Below are 21,809 nucleotides of genomic sequence, written 5' to 3'. Positions count from 1 at the left end.
AAGTTCTGGGCAGAACCAGGGCGTTGTACTTTCCTCGGACCCAAGCCTACGGGGAAATCGACTGCTCGGATAAAAAAAAAAAAGGGTTTGGACTTCGCAATATGGGCTACTGGATAAAAAGGTCAGGTCATTTCATCCACGGCTTAAACACCCTAAAGGGTTAGGCCCAACGAAGGAGCAAGGAAGGTGGTGGAACGCCCTAGTATACAATGACCTAAGAGGTCTGTTCATTTAGTGGGTGGTATGTTTTGAAACGGTTATTCCTCACACGGCATCAAGCCTTCGTTTCTCTCCTCGGCTAGCAGGGGGTAAGTATTACTTTTTACTGGTCTGCTCTATTATGCCGAGCACTTCTATTGAAATTATGGCAACACCTTTTTATTATTAAGTATTTTGGTCTTAGTCGTCATTGATTTAAATGCGATATTATTGAGTCGAATAGCATTTGCAAATTTATAAAAACAAAAAGACAGAACATGCAAAGTGAAATAGAGACGACTTTTATTAATATGAAAAATTGTTACAACGTACAAAAAGGGGCTTCAATAAGCCTATACAAAAGAGGGGCTGCCGAAGCAGCACTAACATCCACAGTACAGATAAGCAAACGGTCAAGCGCCTTTTAAACTTGTCTTCGAAGTCTCTCCAATCTCTGTCACATTGTTGCTCATGCTAAGAGAAGAACTCACTTTAAAAAAAAGAAACGAAGAAGAAGGAAATAGTAAGGAAGAAATCAATGAAGAAGATGGATGAGATGAATGAAGAAGATGGAGGACATGAGTAAGGAAGGAGGAGAAGAAGAGAGAAGAGATAAAAAGAAAGAAAATGAGCAAAAGAGGGAAAAGAGAAAGCACCAGAACGGAACTGGTGCTGGGAAGACTATGAGAAGAAGGCGGGGGAGGGCACCAGGGAGCAAAAGAGGGAGAAGCAGAAGCACTTAGCCCCTGCCTCAGCCCTGACTCCTAACACGCTGGTGCCATATTAGGTACGCTCGTGAGGAGCCGGGTGGTGCTGGTCTTGGTTGTTCTCGACTCAGTCACGCCGAGAAGTCGACATGACGAGCCCCTGCTTCGGATTTTGGCTAAAAGAGAGGCGGGACAGATTTTAAGTCTGCGCCACCCTTGCCCTGACCGAGCCATTTCAAGTTTTGTCAGAATATGGTGTTTTGAGGAGGAGCGTGTTTCCTTCATCATTCGTTATGGAGGGCGTATGCGGATATGATGTATAACAAACGGGCTAAGTGGACGCTAAAGGGGGATGCGAATTTCGGATTTCAGAAGGAAGGAGAGGAGTCTGTACGAAAGTCACTGCCACCTGTTTGCCTTCTTATAGGAAGGGCAAAACGGATGGAATTAAATGCGTTCAAAGTTTCCAAAAGAATCTGAAGAGGAAAGAGGCGCCCGTTCCGTTTCCCCACCTTATCAGATGAGCCGCCGGACATAAATGTGCCTCGTAAAGGGAATTCATTTAAGGGCGCGTCTGGGACATCCAAGCGGCAGGAGTAGATCACGAGCGGATTAAACGGAATCCCTTGAAAACCGGCTGACTTCCTGGGAAACCGCTCACATAAATGCGGGGTCAAACTAAATGGGCCATATTGAGGGCCCGGGTTTGCCAAAACCCTCATTTCCAACCCGGAAGTCGGACAGAAGGGTTTTGAGGGGCTATTGTGGGGCCCAACAATTCGTGGACCAGACCCATTTGCCCTTAGAGAGTCCGAAGGCCCAATCCGAAGAGAGCTGTGGCCCAAACTCTACAATACAAAGCACAAAAGAATTTTGGGAGGCAGCCGAGGACAGTGTAGTCCTCGGCAGATCCATAGTCCCACCAGAACAAAGGGGTGAAACTGGTATAGGGACGAATTCGTAAGGAGATCCAAGATACCTTGGGGAGGTTATCTTTACTACTCTTCCGGATAAGACCCAGCGCCTGACAGAGTCGTACTCTGCAGCTTTATCGAACCATCCCCAACAATTCTGGGATTGGACTGATGGGATAAATGTCAGTGATTGTAAAGATTGACCCTACACGTGGACGAAGGATAGCGAATGCAAGCTAGTATAAAATAAGGAAGTAAGTAAATCCCAAGGGGGATCCCACCTCCAAAGAAAGGGAGACGATCTGGGTGAGAAGATCTCAACAACTCCTGAGATTACAGAAAAAAAACCCATCGTCGGGTAACCGGGGTAAGACCCCAACAGTCCTCGGATGAAGTCCGAGGAGGCCCATCCCACGGGATGCGAGGCCGTAGGGCTTAAAACGTTCAAGCCCAAATCCTTTTTTCTACACGAATTCCTCTAAAACCAGGACCGGGCACCGCCTCGCGACCAACGGCTAGTTTTTCAAGCCCACTCTCTACAAATCATATTGTGAGGGATCTTTCATGCGCGAGCCCAACATCCTTATTAGGCCGCTAGAGAATTGTGTCCTTACACTATCCTTAATAGATGTAATAATTTCTAACATTAATATATTTCCAAATAAACAAACTTTCTATATTCACCTAACAATTATGGAAATAAAAAATCATCAAAAAATAATTCATCTCTCTAAAATTTAAAATATTTTACTTTCTAGACAATATAATTGTATGAATGAGATATTTCTTAAAATAGAACTTAAGTTTTATTCTAATATTATAACTCACAACCATACTAATAAATATGTTTAGTTATTTCATTATAACACATTTTATTTCTAGTAATAAATATTACCATTCATGTTGTAATCCACATTCAGTATACTGAACATTCCCTAAAGAAATATAAGCCGACATCACATCGATACCACCTAAATTTTACATATGTTTTTGAATGTGTGTAGGCATTGTATTGAAGATTGTCTAAACCATGCTATTAAATTAGCTGGAAAACCTTAAAAAATCTCAATTCCAAAAGAATTGAACTGCATGTCCCAAAAGATTTCCCACAAGATCTCCAAAATAGTGTTTTATATATATATATATATATATATATATATATATATATAATCTTAATCCAAAAAATTGAGGAGTCCCAAAATGCCTCCCACAAGATCTCCAAAATAGAGCCATCAGTTAATAAGATGAATTATTTAAACTTTACGTATGTGCCTTTTCAACTTGAGAACTAGAGATCATCAATTATAAAGAAAGAACATGTCTTGGACAACGATTTCATGCACACGCCCAAGAACGATAAGGAAAAAGAGGGCTATGAAAGTTACCAAAAGAGTGGCAGTATTGTCACACGGCATACTATCACAGGACTGCCATGCAGATTCGGTGGCTTGACGTGACGTGGATATCCATGTCCATATGTGTATGTGTCAACCAACGGCAGTGGAAATGGACAAGATAATTATTTGGGGGCCTTTATTAGTGCCGCACGGCACACGATAGGGTTAAACAATGCGACAGATTCTATTATCACTCATTTTCACTGAAAATGATGACTCCACGGCACCTGATGGGCACAGTCAATCATCTTCCCAATCAAACAGTATTTCTTTTTTCTTTTTTTAATATTTTGAGTATTTCATTCCATGCTGTGAATTTTAGGTTCCGCTTTAAAAGAAAGTAAAAAAAGAGTCAAATTCAATAATAATAATAATAATAATAATAATAATAATAATATATCGTAAACAAGATGGTCAACAAAAGAATTATTTTAAGCATTTTTTTTTTGCTGAATAAAAATCTTATTGAACCACATCATAAACAATAGTTTGGGATGCCTCAGTCAAAATAACATTAACAAACTTAGAGGGCCAAATCCTACGTCAAAATAACCAAAAAAAAAAAGACTGGCTAAGGGACCACTTGGCTAGCACATGCGCAGTCTGGTTAGCCTCCCTATGAACCCAGTTAAAAAATACATTACCATAGTCACTAATTACATTCTTAACTGAGTCCACAAAATTCAAAATTCTCCAAGGAATAAACTTCTCCCACCAGCTTTAATGGCATCTATACAAACTTTACAATCACTCTCTATGATGCAATTACAAAAAGAGAAATTCAAAACAAAGTGGACAGCCAATAGAATGGCATTAGCCTTAGCTTGAACAGGGATGTTGGTGTTAACTTTCTGTGAAATCGCAAACACCAACTACCCTCTCCAATCTCTGGCAACAAGAGCTATACATGAAGATAAATCACCTACTGCTGCATCACAATTCAACTTTAGCATACCTTGGCTTGGACAACACCACTTGGCATTGTTTCTAGTTGGGACACTTGCCAACACTGGGACTTTGGGCCGCCAATGCTCCAAATACAACTTCTGAATGCTTCTGTTAACTTGACCCTCCAGAGAAAGAGAACTCTCATTAATTGCTTTGTTTCTCCACATCCAAATCATATCTAAAGTAAGCTCCAAATAGTAAGAAATCATTTCTTTGCTCTTTATCCAGCTGGAGAGATGGCGGAGGATCAACAAGTAACTCAATCATTTTAAAGTAATATTCCTATATATTTACATATATTGCTCCGTTAATTGGATTTCTAGAAAAGCAAATAACACAGCTCATGCCTTGGTGAAGTGGTTCTTATTGAACAATGTATATGGTTTTTTTTTTTTTTTTTGGACAATGACCCTCCTTGTGTTGTATCTATGATTAGATTGGAGACCGGCTTGCTCTCTTTGTAATTGTTTTGCTTTTGAATAAGAATCTTCCAATTCATAAAAAAAAAAATAATAAATAAATAATATATTTACATGTATAAAACTATAATAATATAGATTTGAGATTGAATTTGTAAATTTGAAAATAAGTTTATAAATAATTAAATATTATCATTTATAATATAAATACACTATTTTCTATTGTTAAAATTTAACTTTTATAAGTTCATAAACAAAAATAATGCTATATAAGCAACTCAAACAATATGATTTCAACTGTAATTTAGTTCTTATTTATTATCATATATTTGAGAAGGAGAAAGTATTTAGTTACTATAAATGAGAACATAAAAAGTTAATCAAGTAACTCGTAAACAAACTATACTTGTTCGACAAGATAATGAATTAAGGTTGAACATATAATTTAGTTTGGTGATGAGCTCGAGCTCGAGTTTTGACTTGTGTTTAAATAAAATTTACTTAACCAATCCTTAACTTTTTTTAAGGGTAAATTGCAAATTACACCCTTAAAGTTTAGAGGTGTTTGGATTTTATATTCTAAAGTTTCAGAATTTGGAATTTACCCCTAAAGTTTGAGGGTGTTTGGATTTTACACCCTGATATTTTAGAATTTGCATTCTACCTTTTAATGTTTAGAAGTTTTCGGATTTTATGCTTCAAAATTCTAAAACTTTAGGGTGTAGAATCCAAACACCCCTAAACTTTAGGGTATAAAATCCAAATACTCCTAAAATTTAGGGGTTAAAATTCAAATTCTGAAACGTTAGGATGTAAAATCCAAATACCCTAAACTTTAGAGGGTAAAATCCAAATTTTGAAATTTCAAGCTGTAAAATCCAAACAATCTCAAACTTTAGGGGTGTAATTTGCAATTCATATTTTATTATTATTATAAAGTTTCAACCTGTGGCCCAATCCTGAACTTTTGATACTTAGGTCAATTCATTTACAACCCTAATTAATTTCATTACTCAAATATGAAATTCCAAAAAATTTACTTAAAAGTGGGATGATGTTAATTTTATATACTAAGTTCCCTTGTTTGAATTAAATAAGGAGTAATTTTAAAAAAAATTATGACCCAAGGTGAATTATCTAGTACACTAGTTAGGAAAGTTCAAAAAAAAATATGACCTACTTTATTATAATATATTTTTAGGAAAATTCAATAAAAAAAACTATTCTCTCTTTTTTATATTGTATATAAATATGAAATTTGATAATAATGATAGTTATTAATAGAAATTTATTTTGATTTTGTTTATATATGAAATATTAAATATGAAATTTGATAATTATGGTAGTCATTAATAGGTATTTATTATGATTGTATTTGTATAGATTTTTATTACGATAATTACTTTTGATAGATATTTATTATAATAATTAATAGGTATTTGTTATGATATTTATTAAAACATAATAATAGTAATTATTATTATTATTATTGTAGGGTCACAATTTGAGGCCCAAGCCCAAAATGTATGGAGTCATGGTCCAAAGAGCCCAATATAATGAATTTGTAGAGAATGGGTCAAAGAACTAGGTCCTAATGAGTTGAACAACGGCTAGTATTAAATTGTATGGCGGTCAAATACAAACCAGGGATGCTGATATCAATAAACTTTTAGTCCGAGGAGGTTAAATCTTTATAGAATGATCACTCTAGAATATCAGAATGGTTCAGATTGCTATATTGTTCTTTTCTCTCCCTTTTCGATCTCTCTTTCATAAAGGGTCTTTCACCTTATATATCCTCTTTTGAATCATCTTCACCCTTCACTTATTGATTATCCAAACTTCTACTTGAATACTTGTCCCATCAGATACCTTCTCTAGCTCTCAGTAAGTTGCGGTAGCCAAAGTAGCCTGTTCAGAGGTCTTCTCCACATAAATGCGGCTAGTAAAGTAGTTGTAGTGCATTTAATGCGGTAGTGTCAGCCTTCCCTTAGATATTTTTAGGTTTTCTTCCTTCTCACATGTCCATGAAGCACATCCCTGTCATTGAACCTTCCTGAAAGGTCACTTTAATTGCTGGATTATATATTTTGAACCATATTCATTAAGTCCGAGGAGGATGTACTCCTCGGACAGCCATTCATTTGCTCTCTACTTATGGAACTTGGTCTGGGAATATCTTAATAATTATTTGCTTCTCCTTAGACCCATTTATATCCTCGGATAAAGCCCAGGGCTCACTATACGATCTTGGACCCTTGCCCCTATAATTATTATTATTATTATTATTATTATTATTGTGTTTGTACATGAAACTTTCTATTTCATTAATTAACAAAAGTAGGATAAAATAAGATTTTAATTGAGTATTCAAATATAAAATAATTAAACTTAAAAATATATATATTATAATATTAATGTGTAAAATTTGTGAGGTATCAAAAACTTAAGTGATAAAGTATTAGAATTTCAATCTTCAGCTATATATATATATATATATATATGTATATCACTAATCTCACTTGTGAAATCTTATTATTGACGCCATCATTAATATTTCCACTAACCCTATTGTTGCTACCACGATCATTCTCATCGTATATCATGGTTATTGCAATTGATGTCACTGTCACCACAGCCCGATCACCGTACCATGACTACTGCTTTCACATTACAACCATATTATTATAGGCTTATAGCAATGCCACTACCCTCTTCATTGCTCCTCACCATATAATTAATCACCGCACAGGGCCATACTGTCATTGATGCTACCAATACCATTAGCGCAATGTAGCCATTGCCATCACAACCCCACACACTGCTATTATCATCTCTTTAATACCACTTTCATTGCTTTCTTTGTTGCTGCCATCACAATGTCATTGCCAGCAATATTAGTCTATTGTTATTAGGGCTGTAAACAAGCTGAGCTGAGAATTAAAAAATTCAAACTTGTTTATTTAATTTTATTTCGAACACGAGTTGAGCTCAAGCTCATCACCAAACAAAATTATATGTTCAAACTTGGTCATTTACTTGTCGAGTAAGCATGAGCACTCAATTAGCTTGCAATAAGTTAATCAAGTAGCTTGCAAATAAGTTAATCATGTTCAAAAGAATAAGTTAATCAAGTAGCTTGCAAATAAGCTAGCTTATTTGCAAGCTACTTGATTAACTTATTCTTTATTTATTTATAATAAAACTATGACTAAAGTATTTTACCCATTTACAAATCTATGAATTTTTATTACAAATAGATTGTTTATGTTTTGAATAAACTACAAATACTAATTTTATGTCATATGAACTAATTTACAGACTTATACAACTCAATTTCTAGTTTATATAAATATAATTTTAAACAACTATACATATAAATATGTAGTATTATATATAGTTAATTCGAGTCTCCATGTTTATGAGTTTGTTCACAAATACATTATTATATTTGATCTTGACATGTTTAATAATCAAGCCTAAAGTTGGTATTGAGTTTGGCTCGTTTACTAAATAGAAGAATATAAACAAGTTTTTTCTCTAGCTGAATTTGAACTATTCATAAACAACTTGATTCATATACAACTCCACAATCGTTATAACAAGGCCCAGAGGAATTGCCATTATCATCGTATGACGTTGCTACCATCACCTTTACCATCACCATTGTCATTATGTTGCCATTGATAGTGTTACCACCACCATTGTGAAGCCTTAGCATCAAAGGCCCCACTACTAATTTTGCCATTTACTATATTGCCATTGTTGTGATCTTTGTAATCGGTACATAGTAGTATGTAACACCGTGAAAACATACCACCATTAGAATTATTACAACAAGGGCAAGTTAGTATTATTACAACAAGGGCAAGGCTTCCATCCAATGAAATGGAGCGCTAAACGTGATTAATTTTGGACACATATTGTGTCTGTGTTGCATCCAGTATTCCAATGCATTAGATATGAGAGCCCACACCTTTACTACAATGCCATTTTTTACTTTTTTTTTTCTTTTAATTCGATAGTTATAATGAGAGTAGGGGATTTGAACCCTCTTTTATTTTATAAATTACCTATAGCGTCCACTCCTGTTGATAGCTCTTTATCAACAGACTAAGATACCAATCAGTTTTTGGTGTAGGCAGGGATTGAACCACAAATCTCTTATACAACCATCAGAGATTTTACCAGTTAAATTAACTAGAACCCACTCTACATTCATTGTTATGGTTATTATTATAAGACCATTCATATCCATCGTTGTAAAATTTAACCAAATTTTACAATAAAAAATCACTCTTTCTATTTTTTAACTATATATCTATTGTTTTAAGAGCATCCACATCAGTCCATGGATACTCTTACAAAATACATAAAACAGTCCTTTTTACACATTTTGGCCAAAAAAACACCCACATCAGTAGGTGTAAAATTGTGCAAAATATACACCCGGCTGTGCAAATGAACAGTAACCGTGTAAATATACACGGTTACTGTTCGCGTGTAAATGATTTTTTTATTTTATTTTCTCTCTCCATCAAACTACTTCTCTCAACCATTACAAGTGCGCCAGAATAACCACCCTAGCATAGAGTATTAACCAAAATCAACTGAAAATTAACCCAAAATAAACAAAAAATTTTCCCAAAATCAACTGAAAATTAACCCAAACACATCCACACAGACAAATCAACACAAAGATACACTTGCTCAAAAAAAAAAAAAAAAACACAGAGATACACAAACACACCCACACACAAACAAACCCAAACGAACAAACAACAAAGAGAGATCGATGCTTATCGGAACGTTTGGTGCTTGACTGGAATGACCGGAGCTCGTGGGTCTCGCTTGATCGGAGCTCATGGGTATGGGTCTTGCCTGATCGAAGCCTAATCGAAGTTTCTAACTGATCGGTGCTTGTGGATCGGAGAGATAGATCGATGCTTGTGGAGCGTGGATCGACCGGTGAAGAAAGGATTTGGGTCGCTGGAGCTTGGTTCGTGGGTCGGCTGGTGAAGAAAGGATCTGGGTTTAGGGATGGCAATTTTTCCCCGCCCCTCCCCGCTTCGCCCCGTGCGAGTTTTTCCCGCCCCACAAAGGTGGTGGGGCGGGGATGGGGCGAGATTTTAGACCCACACCACGGGGCGGGGCGGGGATGGGTTTACACTTTTTAAACCCGCCCCACCCTATCCCCGCCCCGCCCCGCATTAATAAGGGTTAAATTGTAATTTTATTGTACCTTAAAACCCTACTATTTAAACAAAAATATCATCAGCTTATTTTATTCTACTTAACGTGGCTCTACCTCTTTTTTCTCTCTAGCAAAGTTGGAAATAAGGTACCAATTTTAACTTTTTTTTTTTGTCTTTATTGGAAACAAATTTATATACTATTGAATTGATGATTTCATTCATGATTCAAACGATCTTTCTCAACTTATTTTTCATCATGAACATAATATAATTTTTTTTAATGAGTTACGGCTCTGTGGCTTTAAATATGTGTCTGTGTCATTGTTTTTGTAATTTTGTGTGGGCATTTGGCTGCTTAACAACACTGTTTCTTTAAGCTTGTTAAAATTTTATTTTATCATGTTATGAGGTTTTTGTTGTGATATTGTCTTGTTAAACATTTAGATAATATTATTTAGTTTTTGCTAAAAATTAGTTTGATTTGATAGGATAAATTTATTTATAATTTCAAGTATATTTTTATTATTGAAACATGTCATTTTATTTGAAAAACTGGTAATAGTTGTAGGGAAAATTAACAAGAAATAAAGTTTTACGGTGTAGGGCAGGGCTTTGCGGGTCTTTGTGGGGCCTTAAAGGGCAGGGATGGGGCAAGAAATTTTCCCCGTCATGCGGGGCGGGGCGGGGATGGGGCAAGAAAAATCCATGCGGGACGGGGGCGAAGATCTCATCCTTCGGCCCCGCCCCGCCCCATTGCCATCCTTATCTGGGTCGTCGGGGCTTGGTTTGTGGATCAGCCGGTGAAGAAAGGAACGGGTCACGGAGCTTGGTTCATGGATCGGCCGGTCGTGGAGCTTGGTTTTTGAGAAAGAGAGAGAGAGAGAGAGAGAGAGAGAGAGAGAGAGAGAGAGAGAGAGAGAGTGGTGATCTGTTCTGAAAAGAGAGAGAGAGTGCGCGTATATAGGTAAAGAGTGTTGAGAGAAATAATAAAAAAATGAGAAGAATGAATATTTTATTGAAATATCTTGTAAAATAGATAAACTGATGTGGGTGTTTTATAAAAGTGATAGTGTAAAATAGAAAAAGTAGGTTTTTTCGTGTAAAATGGACAGAAAATTTAGAAGGACTAATGTGGATGCTCTAATACTCCTTACATCTCAAGAAATTATAAAATTCATATAGTGGAGCCTCTCCCCTCTCATAGGAGGTGGGGCCCTATATGAGTCCTATAAGTAGGGCCCACACCCCCATAAAAGGGGTAGGATTCTACTTGACATGCCCAATAATTTCTCCCATGTCTTACTATTCATTTTTCAAGGCATCCTATTAAAATATTCTAATAATTCTTTTTTTGCCCTCCAAACTTTCCCAACAATTTAAATTTTGTAGTATAATGGTTGCATACAAATGTTAGTGACTCAATGACACACACGCACAACAAGATTAGCCATTACTTGCCTCGCAGTAGTGACCCCTATGGCCAGATCAACCACTGTGGGACTCCACAAAGCAATCTTGATAACGCCATTGATAATTTGATACAACCCCAACAACACCCCAAAAAAAGATCCCATTATGGCGCCCTAAATTAGCCACTTCTCAACAGACGCCAGTGACTTCCCACGACCGAAGTGTGAGAGGAAGGTTTATTTAGTGACTTCCCACGACAAAATTGGCTATAATGCTTTCATTATGAGAGAGAGAGCTTTGCCTAACTAAGAGCATTCACCTCAGTTCGTGCACAAATTTCTGTTTATTTTAGCATAAGAACCTACTTTTTTTTTTTTTTTTTTTTTTTACATACTCACTTTTCAAAATACTTTACATCAAATTATCTATTTTACACTATATTTCATTAAAGTAATCAATTTTCTTGATTTTTTTTTTAATTTCTCTTTCCTCAGTCCTCATACACAACAACCACCATTCACTCCCTTCATTCATCCTCGAAATACGTAAAAAAAGAATAAACAACTAAATACAACATAAATAGTGTCTGTAAAAATTTATATGGTTACTACAACAAACTTGTAAATTTGCACAACTATAAATAGATTGATTAAGTCATTTTTGTACAAAACTGTGTAAATTCTACACTTTTTTCTATTATATATGAACAGATGTAAATGCTCTAAACATGGGTTTTTTTTTTTTTTTGTGGCACAATTTTAAACATGGGTTTTTTTTTTTTTTTGGGCACAATTTTGAACAGTAATGCAAAGCTGGGTGGGATGTACAAGTCTTTTTATTTCTAATATGGTGTTTGCCAATTTGGCTAAAAACTTTTTTTTTTTTTTTTGCTGAGATTGGCTAAAAACAAATTACAAAAATTGCTAATTCGCTTATGTATTAACACTAATGACCTTATCAAAAAAAAAAAAAAACACTAATGACATCTCTATATATTCTAATATCAGATTCACCAAATCTTATTTTCTGATCTTCTATCTATTTATTCAAATCAAATTTATATTTATCTTTTCAAGTCTATCTTTTCTTACTATTCCTATAAATTAAAATTGAAAAGCTGACGATATTGTATAAAAGGAAATGACAATCAACACCAGATTTTATATCTTCCATGCCACCTGCACTTAGAAAATGGACTTACGATAAGACTTAATATGTGAAAAAAGATGGTATCGAGCGGTTGCGGAGCCAAAAAAATTTCTCAGAGGGACCCGTGAATGCATTTTTGTATAATCTTTAGATTTATTATCAAATGTAAAAGAGATTAATGGAAAATTTTAAAAGTTAGAGGGGACCATGGCCCTCCTTGGCCCCCCTAGCTCCGCCTATGTATCAAAGTAACTAAAATTAGCATTGAGATAGGATGCCCCTTTAACTATTTTTGCTCATTTAAAAAGCTATTTTGTTTTTTATTTTTATCTTTTTTTTTTCTATATATATAGAAAGGTAAGAGTTTTCTAGGGTAATTTTTTTTTTTTTTTTTTACATAATCAATAGTACAAAAAGTGTAAGAGATTTGAATTCTAAATGTCATAAAAACACTAAAAAATGTTAACTAATTGAACTACCCAAGGTAATTTCAACAATAAAAATTATTTTTACTTGGTGTCATGCATTGTTTTTGGAGGTTGACAAAGAAGATAAATTTTTTTTTTAAAGAACACTTTAACTTGGTTCCAGCGTTTCAATATATTGGATCTGATACAATTTAAACTCGTGTAAACTTAATCATGTGTCTACATCTCGTCTAGTGGAGCATTAGACTGAAATTTTTCCCAAAGAAAAAACTCAACTATAAAGGAAAATAAATAGATTGTAACGTGATAAATTGTGGGTGGGTTAACTCATCATTCTTTTTTTTTTTTCAACAATCTCACTTTATAACATTACAATTGTAGTAAGAAGTTATGGAAAATTGTGTGATTTAGACCTCTAAAATAGTAAGAGTTTGTAAAGGAGGTAGTATTTTGTATGCTGCATGGAGCGGCCTCTCACAATCATCCGCGTCGGTACGAATAATTTCCGTTTGTAAGATCCCATATCTTTCAACGGGCCCATAGCCCACAACTGTCTGCGCCTCAAATCACCGTCTCAATCAAACTAACACACATATCAAACCCAAAAACATAAAACAACCAATCAAATCGTCCAGCGTGGAACATTCGAGCCACTCTACCGGTATCTTTAACGAACCCCAATTAGTCAATCATTCTCAATTATATATAACAAGGGCCCTGATCTTCCCACGTCATCACGCGACCCCACACGCTAACCGAAAGTATCCCTCACGTACTTCACTTTGACACGTCGACAGCAGCCAAACTCGCACGTGCCAAATCCCTAACCTCGCACGTGCCAGGCAATCTATATAAGCACTCTACAATTAAACACCAAATGATAGGCACAGAGAGAGAAAGAGAAAGATTCGCCGGAATATTCCGAGATTTCAGGTTTGAATTTTTTCCCCAAAAAAAAAAATTCAATGGAAAATGAAATTATTAATTATTAATTTTTACTTTGATTTTCGCTTGGTATTCCAAAGAATCTTTGAAAAAAAATTTCGAATTTCAATTCTTTGCTTTCCAAACATTTTCTCAGTAACCAAACAGGTACAAAGAGATTGATTTGATTTTCATTTTTACTTGCTTATTACCATTTCTGATTAGATTTTGAATTCGTACTAACAATTTGACAAACTGCAATATCAGCATGTAATGCATTTTTTTTTTTTTTTTACAATTGTAATTTTCTCTGTAACCAAACAGAACATAACCATTTTCTGAGAAAAGTTCAGTTTCTAGCTAACTGAGCCATGTATTTCTATGTGATCACCTAAGATATCATAACAAAGTGTAAAATTCACTAAATTTTGAACTTTTTTTTTCTGTGTGTGTGTAGGCAAAAAGTGTTCTTCTAGGGTTTGCACAGAATCGATTGTGTTTGTGTTTGTGTGTGTGATTTTTGTGTTGTGATGCCGTACCGTGTTCGCGAGAATCTATTCATCGGCAACATCAGTGACGCGGCGGAGATTCTCCAAAACGGTAGCGCCGAGATCACGCATATTCTCTCGGTCCTCAGCTCGGTTTCGATATCGTTTTTCTCCGAATGGCGCAGCAGTCTCGTTATTCCGGCTAAGGAAATCAAGAAGGTTTATGCTGGTGGAGGTGGTGGTGGTGGTGGTGATGGTTGTTCAGGTTCCGTGGAGGAGGATTCAATTGCTGATGGAGGGTCCAAGAGTTCCTTGTCGCCGGATAAGATTTTGTACTCGTTGGAATGTGCGGGCAAGGATTTGAAGCTGGTGAGGATGGCCGTGCCGATTAGAGATATGGAGAGTGAGGACTTGTTGGATTATTTAGATGTTTGTTTTGACTTCATTGATCAGAATCGAAAAGAGGGGTCTGTTTTGGTACATTGCTTCGCTGGCGTGTCAAGAAGGTATACTTTGTTTATTCCTATTCTTCTTATTGGGTTTACAGGTTTTAGGTGAAGTTGTTAACTTTTTATGTAGAAACAAAGTTGCTCTTAAACCCTGTTCTGTAATATGAGTGCCTAATGTGTGTCTCTCGTAGTGTGCTTGACTGCTTGATACCTGTATCTGTATTTGTGTACTGGGATTTTAGTGGGGTCTAAGATTAGGACATAAGGTAGGAGTAGTTGGTGGTCTTAGGGATCAAACTGGGATTTGCAGTCTTCCACAAAACGGGAGAGTTGTGATCATAAAATACTTAGCATCAAATCAAGCTCTTGAAGAAGTGTAAAACATTGCAGATATGCTAAATGAACAAATATAAGCAAGATAAGAGAGAAAACCCGATGGAAAGTCTGAGCATAGAAGGGAAAAATAAGAAAAGTAGAAAAAATTGACTAATAAATGCTACAAAAGCTAATTATGCATTCATACATGAATGTATAAAGCTTTGAAAAACTACAAGTTGCAATAAATTAAAGAGAAATTTAGGTAATGGAAGTTCTTGAAAATGGTTTCGAGACAAAGCTAAATGAAATTACTAATGCTGGAATGCCATTTATTTTATAGTCATGAAAATGATTATTTAACACATTTGTGCCTTTTTAGGAATACATAGTTTTTAAGGCCTCAAGATATCAATGAGATCCTAAGTTTGAAACCATTTGCCAGCATCTTTGAGCCGCCCCATGGGACTCCTCCTTGTAATAACCTGGTGCGTGTGGGACGGGGGGATTGCATACACTCGAGGAAATAGCCAGATACTCGAAGAGGTTTAGACACCCTAATTTCTATAAAAAAAAAAAAATACAGTTTTAAAAATTATATGAACATTATAACAAGCAACATTATAAATTAGCAGAGGGAATATACTCAAATTTTACTTGATTATGTAATTTTACACCATTTTTCAACATTGTAGCTTGGTTCCGGGGTGCTTAATGTGGATTGTGTGGTTGGAACGAAATCGTCAATCCTTTGAGGATAAAGAGAAGACGTTGGATGAGTTAAAGCTTTTATGCCACCGTAGTCTTTTGGAGTGGTCTCGGTGTTGGGGTTTTACTGATTGTTCTTCTCTCTCTGAGTTTTTGTCCTCCCTTTATTTAGTTTCCTGACTTCCCTCTGGTTGTTGTGTTGTTTGTTCCTTTTTTCTTTTTTTCTAGTTGTTCATCATCATGAACTTCTTGTATTCCTCTTTTTTCTTTCATTTATAGAAGATTTTTGATTACCTATCAAAAAAAAAAAAAAGATTCTCTGACCAATTAAGATTGCCAGAGAGCCTTGAGCTTATCAAAGAAGAAGGAAAAAAATGGTGAGATTCACTTAAAATTTAAAACAAATTTTAAATTTCCAGTAAATGTACGGCTATATGACTTGTCTTTCAAATTCAACAATAAGATGGTTGAGTTGCATTCAAATACCAGTTTATGGGTCATATGATGAAAAGTTTGCACGGGTACCTGATTTTCAAAGCACAGAATTGAAGTTTTACTTATTATTAAAAAAATGGTAAAACTATTCTAGTTCCTAAACTTTACCAAAGTTTGCTTTTCATACCTAAACTTTAAAAAATTCATTTTTTGTCCCTAAACTATTGAAAATGTTTTCTTTTTTGCCCTTAAATTATACCAAAAGTTTGTTTTTCATCCTTAAATTATTGTAAAAGTTCTTTTTTCACCCCCATTTTTGTCTCTAAACTATTAAAAAAAAAAACTCTTTACAAAGTTTTAAAGATGAAAAAAGAACTTTTTAAAGTTTAGGGACTAAAAACAAACTCTTAGTAAAGTTTAAGGACCAAAATAGTATTTTACCCATTAAAAAATTGTTTACTTGCTACTATATTTTATTTCTTGCTTCTTCTCATAATCCTTAGTGTATTCGAGGGAAGTGTTTGTTATATTCTCAGCCTAGTATAAAATGTCAGATTTTTTTTATTAGTATAAAATGACAGAAATTGTCCAGAAGAGACCTACATTGAATGATAGGTTTTCTGGTTTACTGAATTGTCGAGTCTTGGGGGTTTACACTCTTCTTTGCATGTGTTGCAGTGCAGCTATCATTACAGCATATCTGATGAGAACCGAACATTTATCTCAAGAAGGTGTGAACAAATCCATTGTTTATTTGAAGTTTTGTCGGTCCACAAATTGGTATATGCCTTTGGCTTCTAGTTTTATTTACAATGCTTTTGTTGGGCTTCTTTTCTAATGAGATTGAAAATATTATGCTTTTGATGGCCCCTTTTTTTTTCATACACATCCCTGCAGATGCTCTGGAATCCTTAAAGCAAAGCTGCGAATTTGTTTGCCCCAATGATGGTTTTATAGAGCAGGTTATGCTATAAAATGCTTTATTGCATGGTGATTTTAAGGTGTAATTTCCCATATATCTAGCCTAACAGAAATATATTATTGCCTTCTTCTTATGGCAGTTAAAGATGTTTGAGGAAATGGGCTTCAAGGTTGACCGTGCAAGCCCCATATACAAGCGCTTTCGACTGAAAGTATTGGGTACATATTCGCTCCACCCCCCCCCCCCCCCCCCCCCCCCCTCTTCTTTTTTTCTTCTCCTTTTGCCAAGCTTTATATGCTTAAAGGCATTTTTTACCTTTGCCCTTGTAGCTTAGTAGTACTTCTCCTTGTATAGGAGGTCTGAGATTTGACCCACTGTAGGTGTGGTTTTGTGAGGCTTGTAGGATGATGCATCAAAAAGCTACATAAAATCAGGGGTAGTTCTTTTTCTCTAATTTTCAGGTAAGTTAAACATGCACCCTGGTGGGTCTTGAACCCACATCTTCACTCTCAAGCACCTTTCATACAGAGGGAAGAGGTGCTATTTAAGCTAGAGCTCATTGGCTGTCTGGTTTAAGGTCTACTGCTTTATAAATATTCTTTTTTTGAGGAGAACTTGATAAATATTCTGGAGAAGAAAAAATAAAGGTTTATTACCTGATAAATGATGCATTGAAATTTTGTTGTATAAAAGTTATTTGTTTCTGGTTAGCTTTAGAAAATCATGGAAGTTCCATTCATCTTGGGACATAAGCAACAGAGACAGAAGGCTATAATTCTATAAGTAGATTCTGAGAGGATGTTGTTGCCAATTAAAGATACCACTATATGGCTGGGTATATGTTGGTGTGCAGTGTCATGAGTCTTGTAATCATACGGTTATGATTGAGTGATATTAAGGAGCAACGCTATCCTACAAGTCCTATGGTTTTATGCATTAAGCATTGTGAGGCCATTGTATAAAAGTTTTATCTTTTAAACAGCCCATGAGACATGAACATTGCATTTTTGGGATACATCAATTGCAAAAGCCATATCTCTTTAGATTTACAACTGATGAGACATGAGTCAAGCATTTTGGGAGGAGACCAGAAATGTGTGGAATTCTTTTATGAAATTATTTATTGATTAAAAAAAAAAAATATATATATATATATATATAGTTCCATCCCTAGGCATTTAGACAGAAATAAGCCTCCAATAGTCTCGTTCATTTGCAAATGTTGAATTCAAAAGGTAAGATAAGATAATCATTTCCCTTTGTTGGTACTTATGCCCTTCACCAATATAATGTCAAATCTGTTCATCCTCCCAATTGAACAACTTTATTATGTTTGAGTTTGTTCATAACTTATTTACCATTTTTTCACAGGGTATTCAAATTTAGATCTATATCATCTCATTGACTTTGGGGCATTCTATTAGCTGCCAATTTCTTGCCCTGAATTTGATATTTTTTATATTTGTACTAGAAATACCACTTAGTCCTCTGAAAATATCAGGGTCTAGAATTAAAGCTTGAGTGGTCTATAGAGCAACAAAAGACCCTAATTCTCTTGCTGTTGATGAAGAATTCTTTTGGTGCAACATGATCCATTTTTGAAATTGTGTCTAACAACTTGATGTAGATTTCCACCTTTAAGATTCATTCAGTAGTGAGCATAATTGTAAGTAGGGGTGTTCACCAAACCGCATAAACCGCACAAATTGCAAAACCGCACCAAAACTACCCACAAAATAGTATAACCGCACCACACCGCAAGTAACAATACACTGCACTGCATGGTGCAATGCGGTTTGCGATTTTATAATAAGAAAACCGCACAAACCACACCGCACCCTCTTTATATATTAATATATTTATTTATTTATTTTTAATATTAAATATATTATTAATAGTTTAATAACCCTAGTTTTCAAAACAAAACAAAAAATTGATAACCCTAGCAAGTGTTGACTAGAAAAGCCAACCCAAATAAAGAACAACTAGCGAAGTAATTTAAAACTTGGCCAAAAAAAGGGAAAAATTAGTTTTGGGATGGGTAGGAAATACCCAAAATTGGAAAAATATACCAACCTCAAACCTCATCTTATACGTAACACTGCACATGTGACCGCAAAAATGAGGTGCGGTGCGGTTATGATTTTGGTTAAACTCTAAACCGCACCGCACCACACATGTGACCGCAAAAATAAGGTGCGATGCAGTTATGATTTTAGCTAAACCGCACTGCAAAGTGCAGTGCTAAAAATGGCCCAAAACTGCACCACACCGCACTATGAACACCCCTAATTGTAAGTTTAAGTTAATTCAAGGTAGGTATTGTACTTTTGGATTTTTCTTATTGTTCTTTTTATTTGTTGAGATTGAGAATGAATGATAAGGTTTTCTTCTGTTTTCAAATGTTAATCGTTGAAAGGTCCTCTCTCCCATGGTTTCAGGTGAATCTTATAACCGTGGGGAGAAGATAGAAAGTTCTAAATTTGGGGCAGATCCTGGTTTGGCTACAGAAGTTTCCTCAGAAGTGGAAGTAGCTTCAAATTTAGGAAATAATCGTACTCCTGCATACCGCTGCAAGAAATGCCGAAGAGTTGTTGCACTGCAGGAGAACGTTGTAGATCACATTCCAGGTGAGGGTGAGACATCTTTTGAGTGGCGCAAGCGGAAAAGTGGCAACCCATATAACAAGTCTGAAGAGTCTGAGTGTTCATCTATTTTTGTTGAGCCCCTACAATGGATGACAGCAGGTAAATTATTATTTCAAACTTTCTGATTCTTGGACTATAAAATGAATGTTTCTTGGAGGTTATTAACTCATACAAATCAGATAAGCAACTAATGTACGTTAAAATTACATTTAGTATTTGAAAATTTTCCTCTATAGACTGGGTTGTAGAATAACATTTTGTAAGCAGATCATTTACTCCTGGTAAAATTTTGGGTCTAAAAATAAATTAAAGGGAAAAAAAAAAAAAAAAAAAAAAAAAAAAAAAAAAAGTGCCCTCCCAAGTTCTGTACAAGGGATCCAAGGTCACTTTTGTTCAAACCAGTTTGTTTGAAAGTATTATTATCATTGATGGCATCTTAGGGTTTCACGTAACCTATTATGTACATAGACCTGTTTAAAATAATTAAACTTTTGATAGTTATTTCTTGTCATCCAGTTAAAGAAGGTGCAATGGAGGGCAAGTTGTCCTGTGCTCACTGTGAAGCTCGCTTGGGTTTCTTCAATTGGTCAGGCATCCAATGCAGTTGTGGGAGCTGGATCACCCCAGCCTTTCAGATCCATAAAAGCCGAGTGGACATCAGCACTGTCTAAAATTTGTCAAAAAAACATTTGTCAAGAAAAGTTTCTTACCAATCCTGCAACGATTTGAAGTGCGCAGTATCTTTCCAGTAATAAATTTAGAAACTCAGATACAGCTAAAACAAGGTACATAGTTTCCAAGTCAACCTAGAAGAAAGAGAGGCCTCCTAAAGCCTTTTTTTGCATTTGCTGCAGTAGGAGATCGAAGCTTTGAGTAGAATGCTGTCTTGCATGTCTGGTATACTTTATGATTTTGATATGATTGGGGTTTGACCAACATGCAGACTAGTTTTCTTTATTGTTTGAATATCATGTTGTTATTGAGGTTCATATTTTAGGCAATTTTTTTGGCATGGAGACGTGGAAGACATTCAAGGGTAAACTATGTTAACGGGGAAGCTCTGCTATCCAATATTTATAGAGAATGATTGTCAATTGCATGGGAGATTCCTTTGTTTTTCATCACGTTATCTTCCTTTGTTATAGCTACCTAATGTATATAAGTGAATGAAAAATTTGATATTTTCTTGTCTCGTAACGCACATTCTCCCACCACCTCCCCTTTTTTCAAGAGCTATATATATAATAACAAAGGAATAAGTATAACAGGAGGATTTAGATACTCGGTTATCACTTATCAGATAATTTAAATTTATTTTGGAGAGAGAGAGATGTCCAATGAAGAGCTATTCTTGAATTTAAAAGATATGATGAGCACATCTAGGATCAAATCTATCCCAAAGTACCAACCCTTAGATACAATTCAATTAAATTGATTAATTAATAATTCATTTGTATGACCAAAAAAAAAACCCTGTTCATGAAAAATACTAGGGTTTTTTTTTTTTTCCCCCCCTCCTGTTCATTAAAATTTTGATCTGATTTGCTTGAAGGCACAAAGCAATCCAAGGCTGAAGATGATCTTAGCGGTGGAGGTGAAGGGTGGTATTTCTTAGAAAGTATTGACAATTTTTTTTTTTTTTTTTTTTTTGAGAACAAACGGCAAAATTTTATTCAAAGAAAGTATTGACAATAAAATACAAATAAACTCAATTTCCTTCAAAATTCAACTAATTTTGGAAGGAAAATTGTACTTTGTATGGAGTTCATTTAAGTTCAATAGAAATGAGTTTCTCAATAAAAATAAAAAAATAAAAAAAAAAGTTAGCTAATTGCTTTGTTTTCCAAAATTATGTTATGTACTATTCATTATCCACGGGTGATGGACATGAATCCATCACATTTAATAGAGGGAGCTAATTTAAGGGAGAACCGGACGAACCGAGGGAAATATTAAAGAAAAATGCAGTTGCCAGGATCCAAACCTGAGGCTCTCACACAGATTGAAGTCATGACCAACGGACCAAGTGCTTTTCTTGGGAGCTAATATGCAATATTATTAAATTTACATGATTTATAGTTTCTAAACCTCTATGTCATCTTTCTCAACATATTAAATATTACTAAATTAACTTTTTATTTAAGAATAATACTTA

The 21,809-nt window shown here is 35.1% G+C and overlaps 1 protein-coding gene across 1 annotated transcript; it reads left to right on the top strand.

Annotated features, from left to right (window-relative positions):
• Positions 1-13,644: 13,644 nt before the first annotated feature.
• On the top strand, positions 13,645-20,851 carry LOC115952987 (dual specificity protein phosphatase 12-like). Its single transcript, XM_031070383.1, has 7 exons — positions 13,645-13,698; positions 14,147-14,683; positions 16,763-16,815; positions 16,982-17,046; positions 17,146-17,224; positions 19,448-19,753; positions 20,171-20,851. Exons 2-7 carry the CDS (start codon positions 14,220-14,222, stop codon positions 20,323-20,325), a joined length of 1,122 nt encoding a protein of 373 aa, XP_030926243.1. The 5' UTR covers positions 13,645-13,698; positions 14,147-14,219; the 3' UTR covers positions 20,326-20,851.
• Positions 20,852-21,809: the final 958 nt, after the last annotated feature.

The sequence above is a fragment of the Quercus lobata genome, chromosome 7 (genome assembly GCF_001633185.2).
Source record: "Quercus lobata isolate SW786 chromosome 7, ValleyOak3.0 Primary Assembly, whole genome shotgun sequence".
Taxonomy (NCBI): domain Eukaryota; kingdom Viridiplantae; phylum Streptophyta; class Magnoliopsida; order Fagales; family Fagaceae; genus Quercus; species Quercus lobata.
Note: the sequence above shows the minus strand (reverse complement) of the source record. Positions and strands in the feature narration are given on the sequence as shown.

Excerpts from the sequence above, each read along its gene's own strand:
- LOC115952987 (XM_031070383.1), top strand. The coding sequence starts at position 14,220 with ATGCCGTACCGTGTTCGCGAGAATCTATTCATCGGCAACATCAGTGAC. Across the intron at positions 14,684-16,762 it reads TTCGCTGGCGTGTCAAGAAG|TGCAGCTATCATTACAGCAT; the intron begins GTATACTTTGTT and ends CATGTGTTGCAG. Across the intron at positions 19,754-20,170 it reads CCTACAATGGATGACAGCAG|TTAAAGAAGGTGCAATGGAG; the intron begins GTAAATTATTAT and ends CTTGTCATCCAG.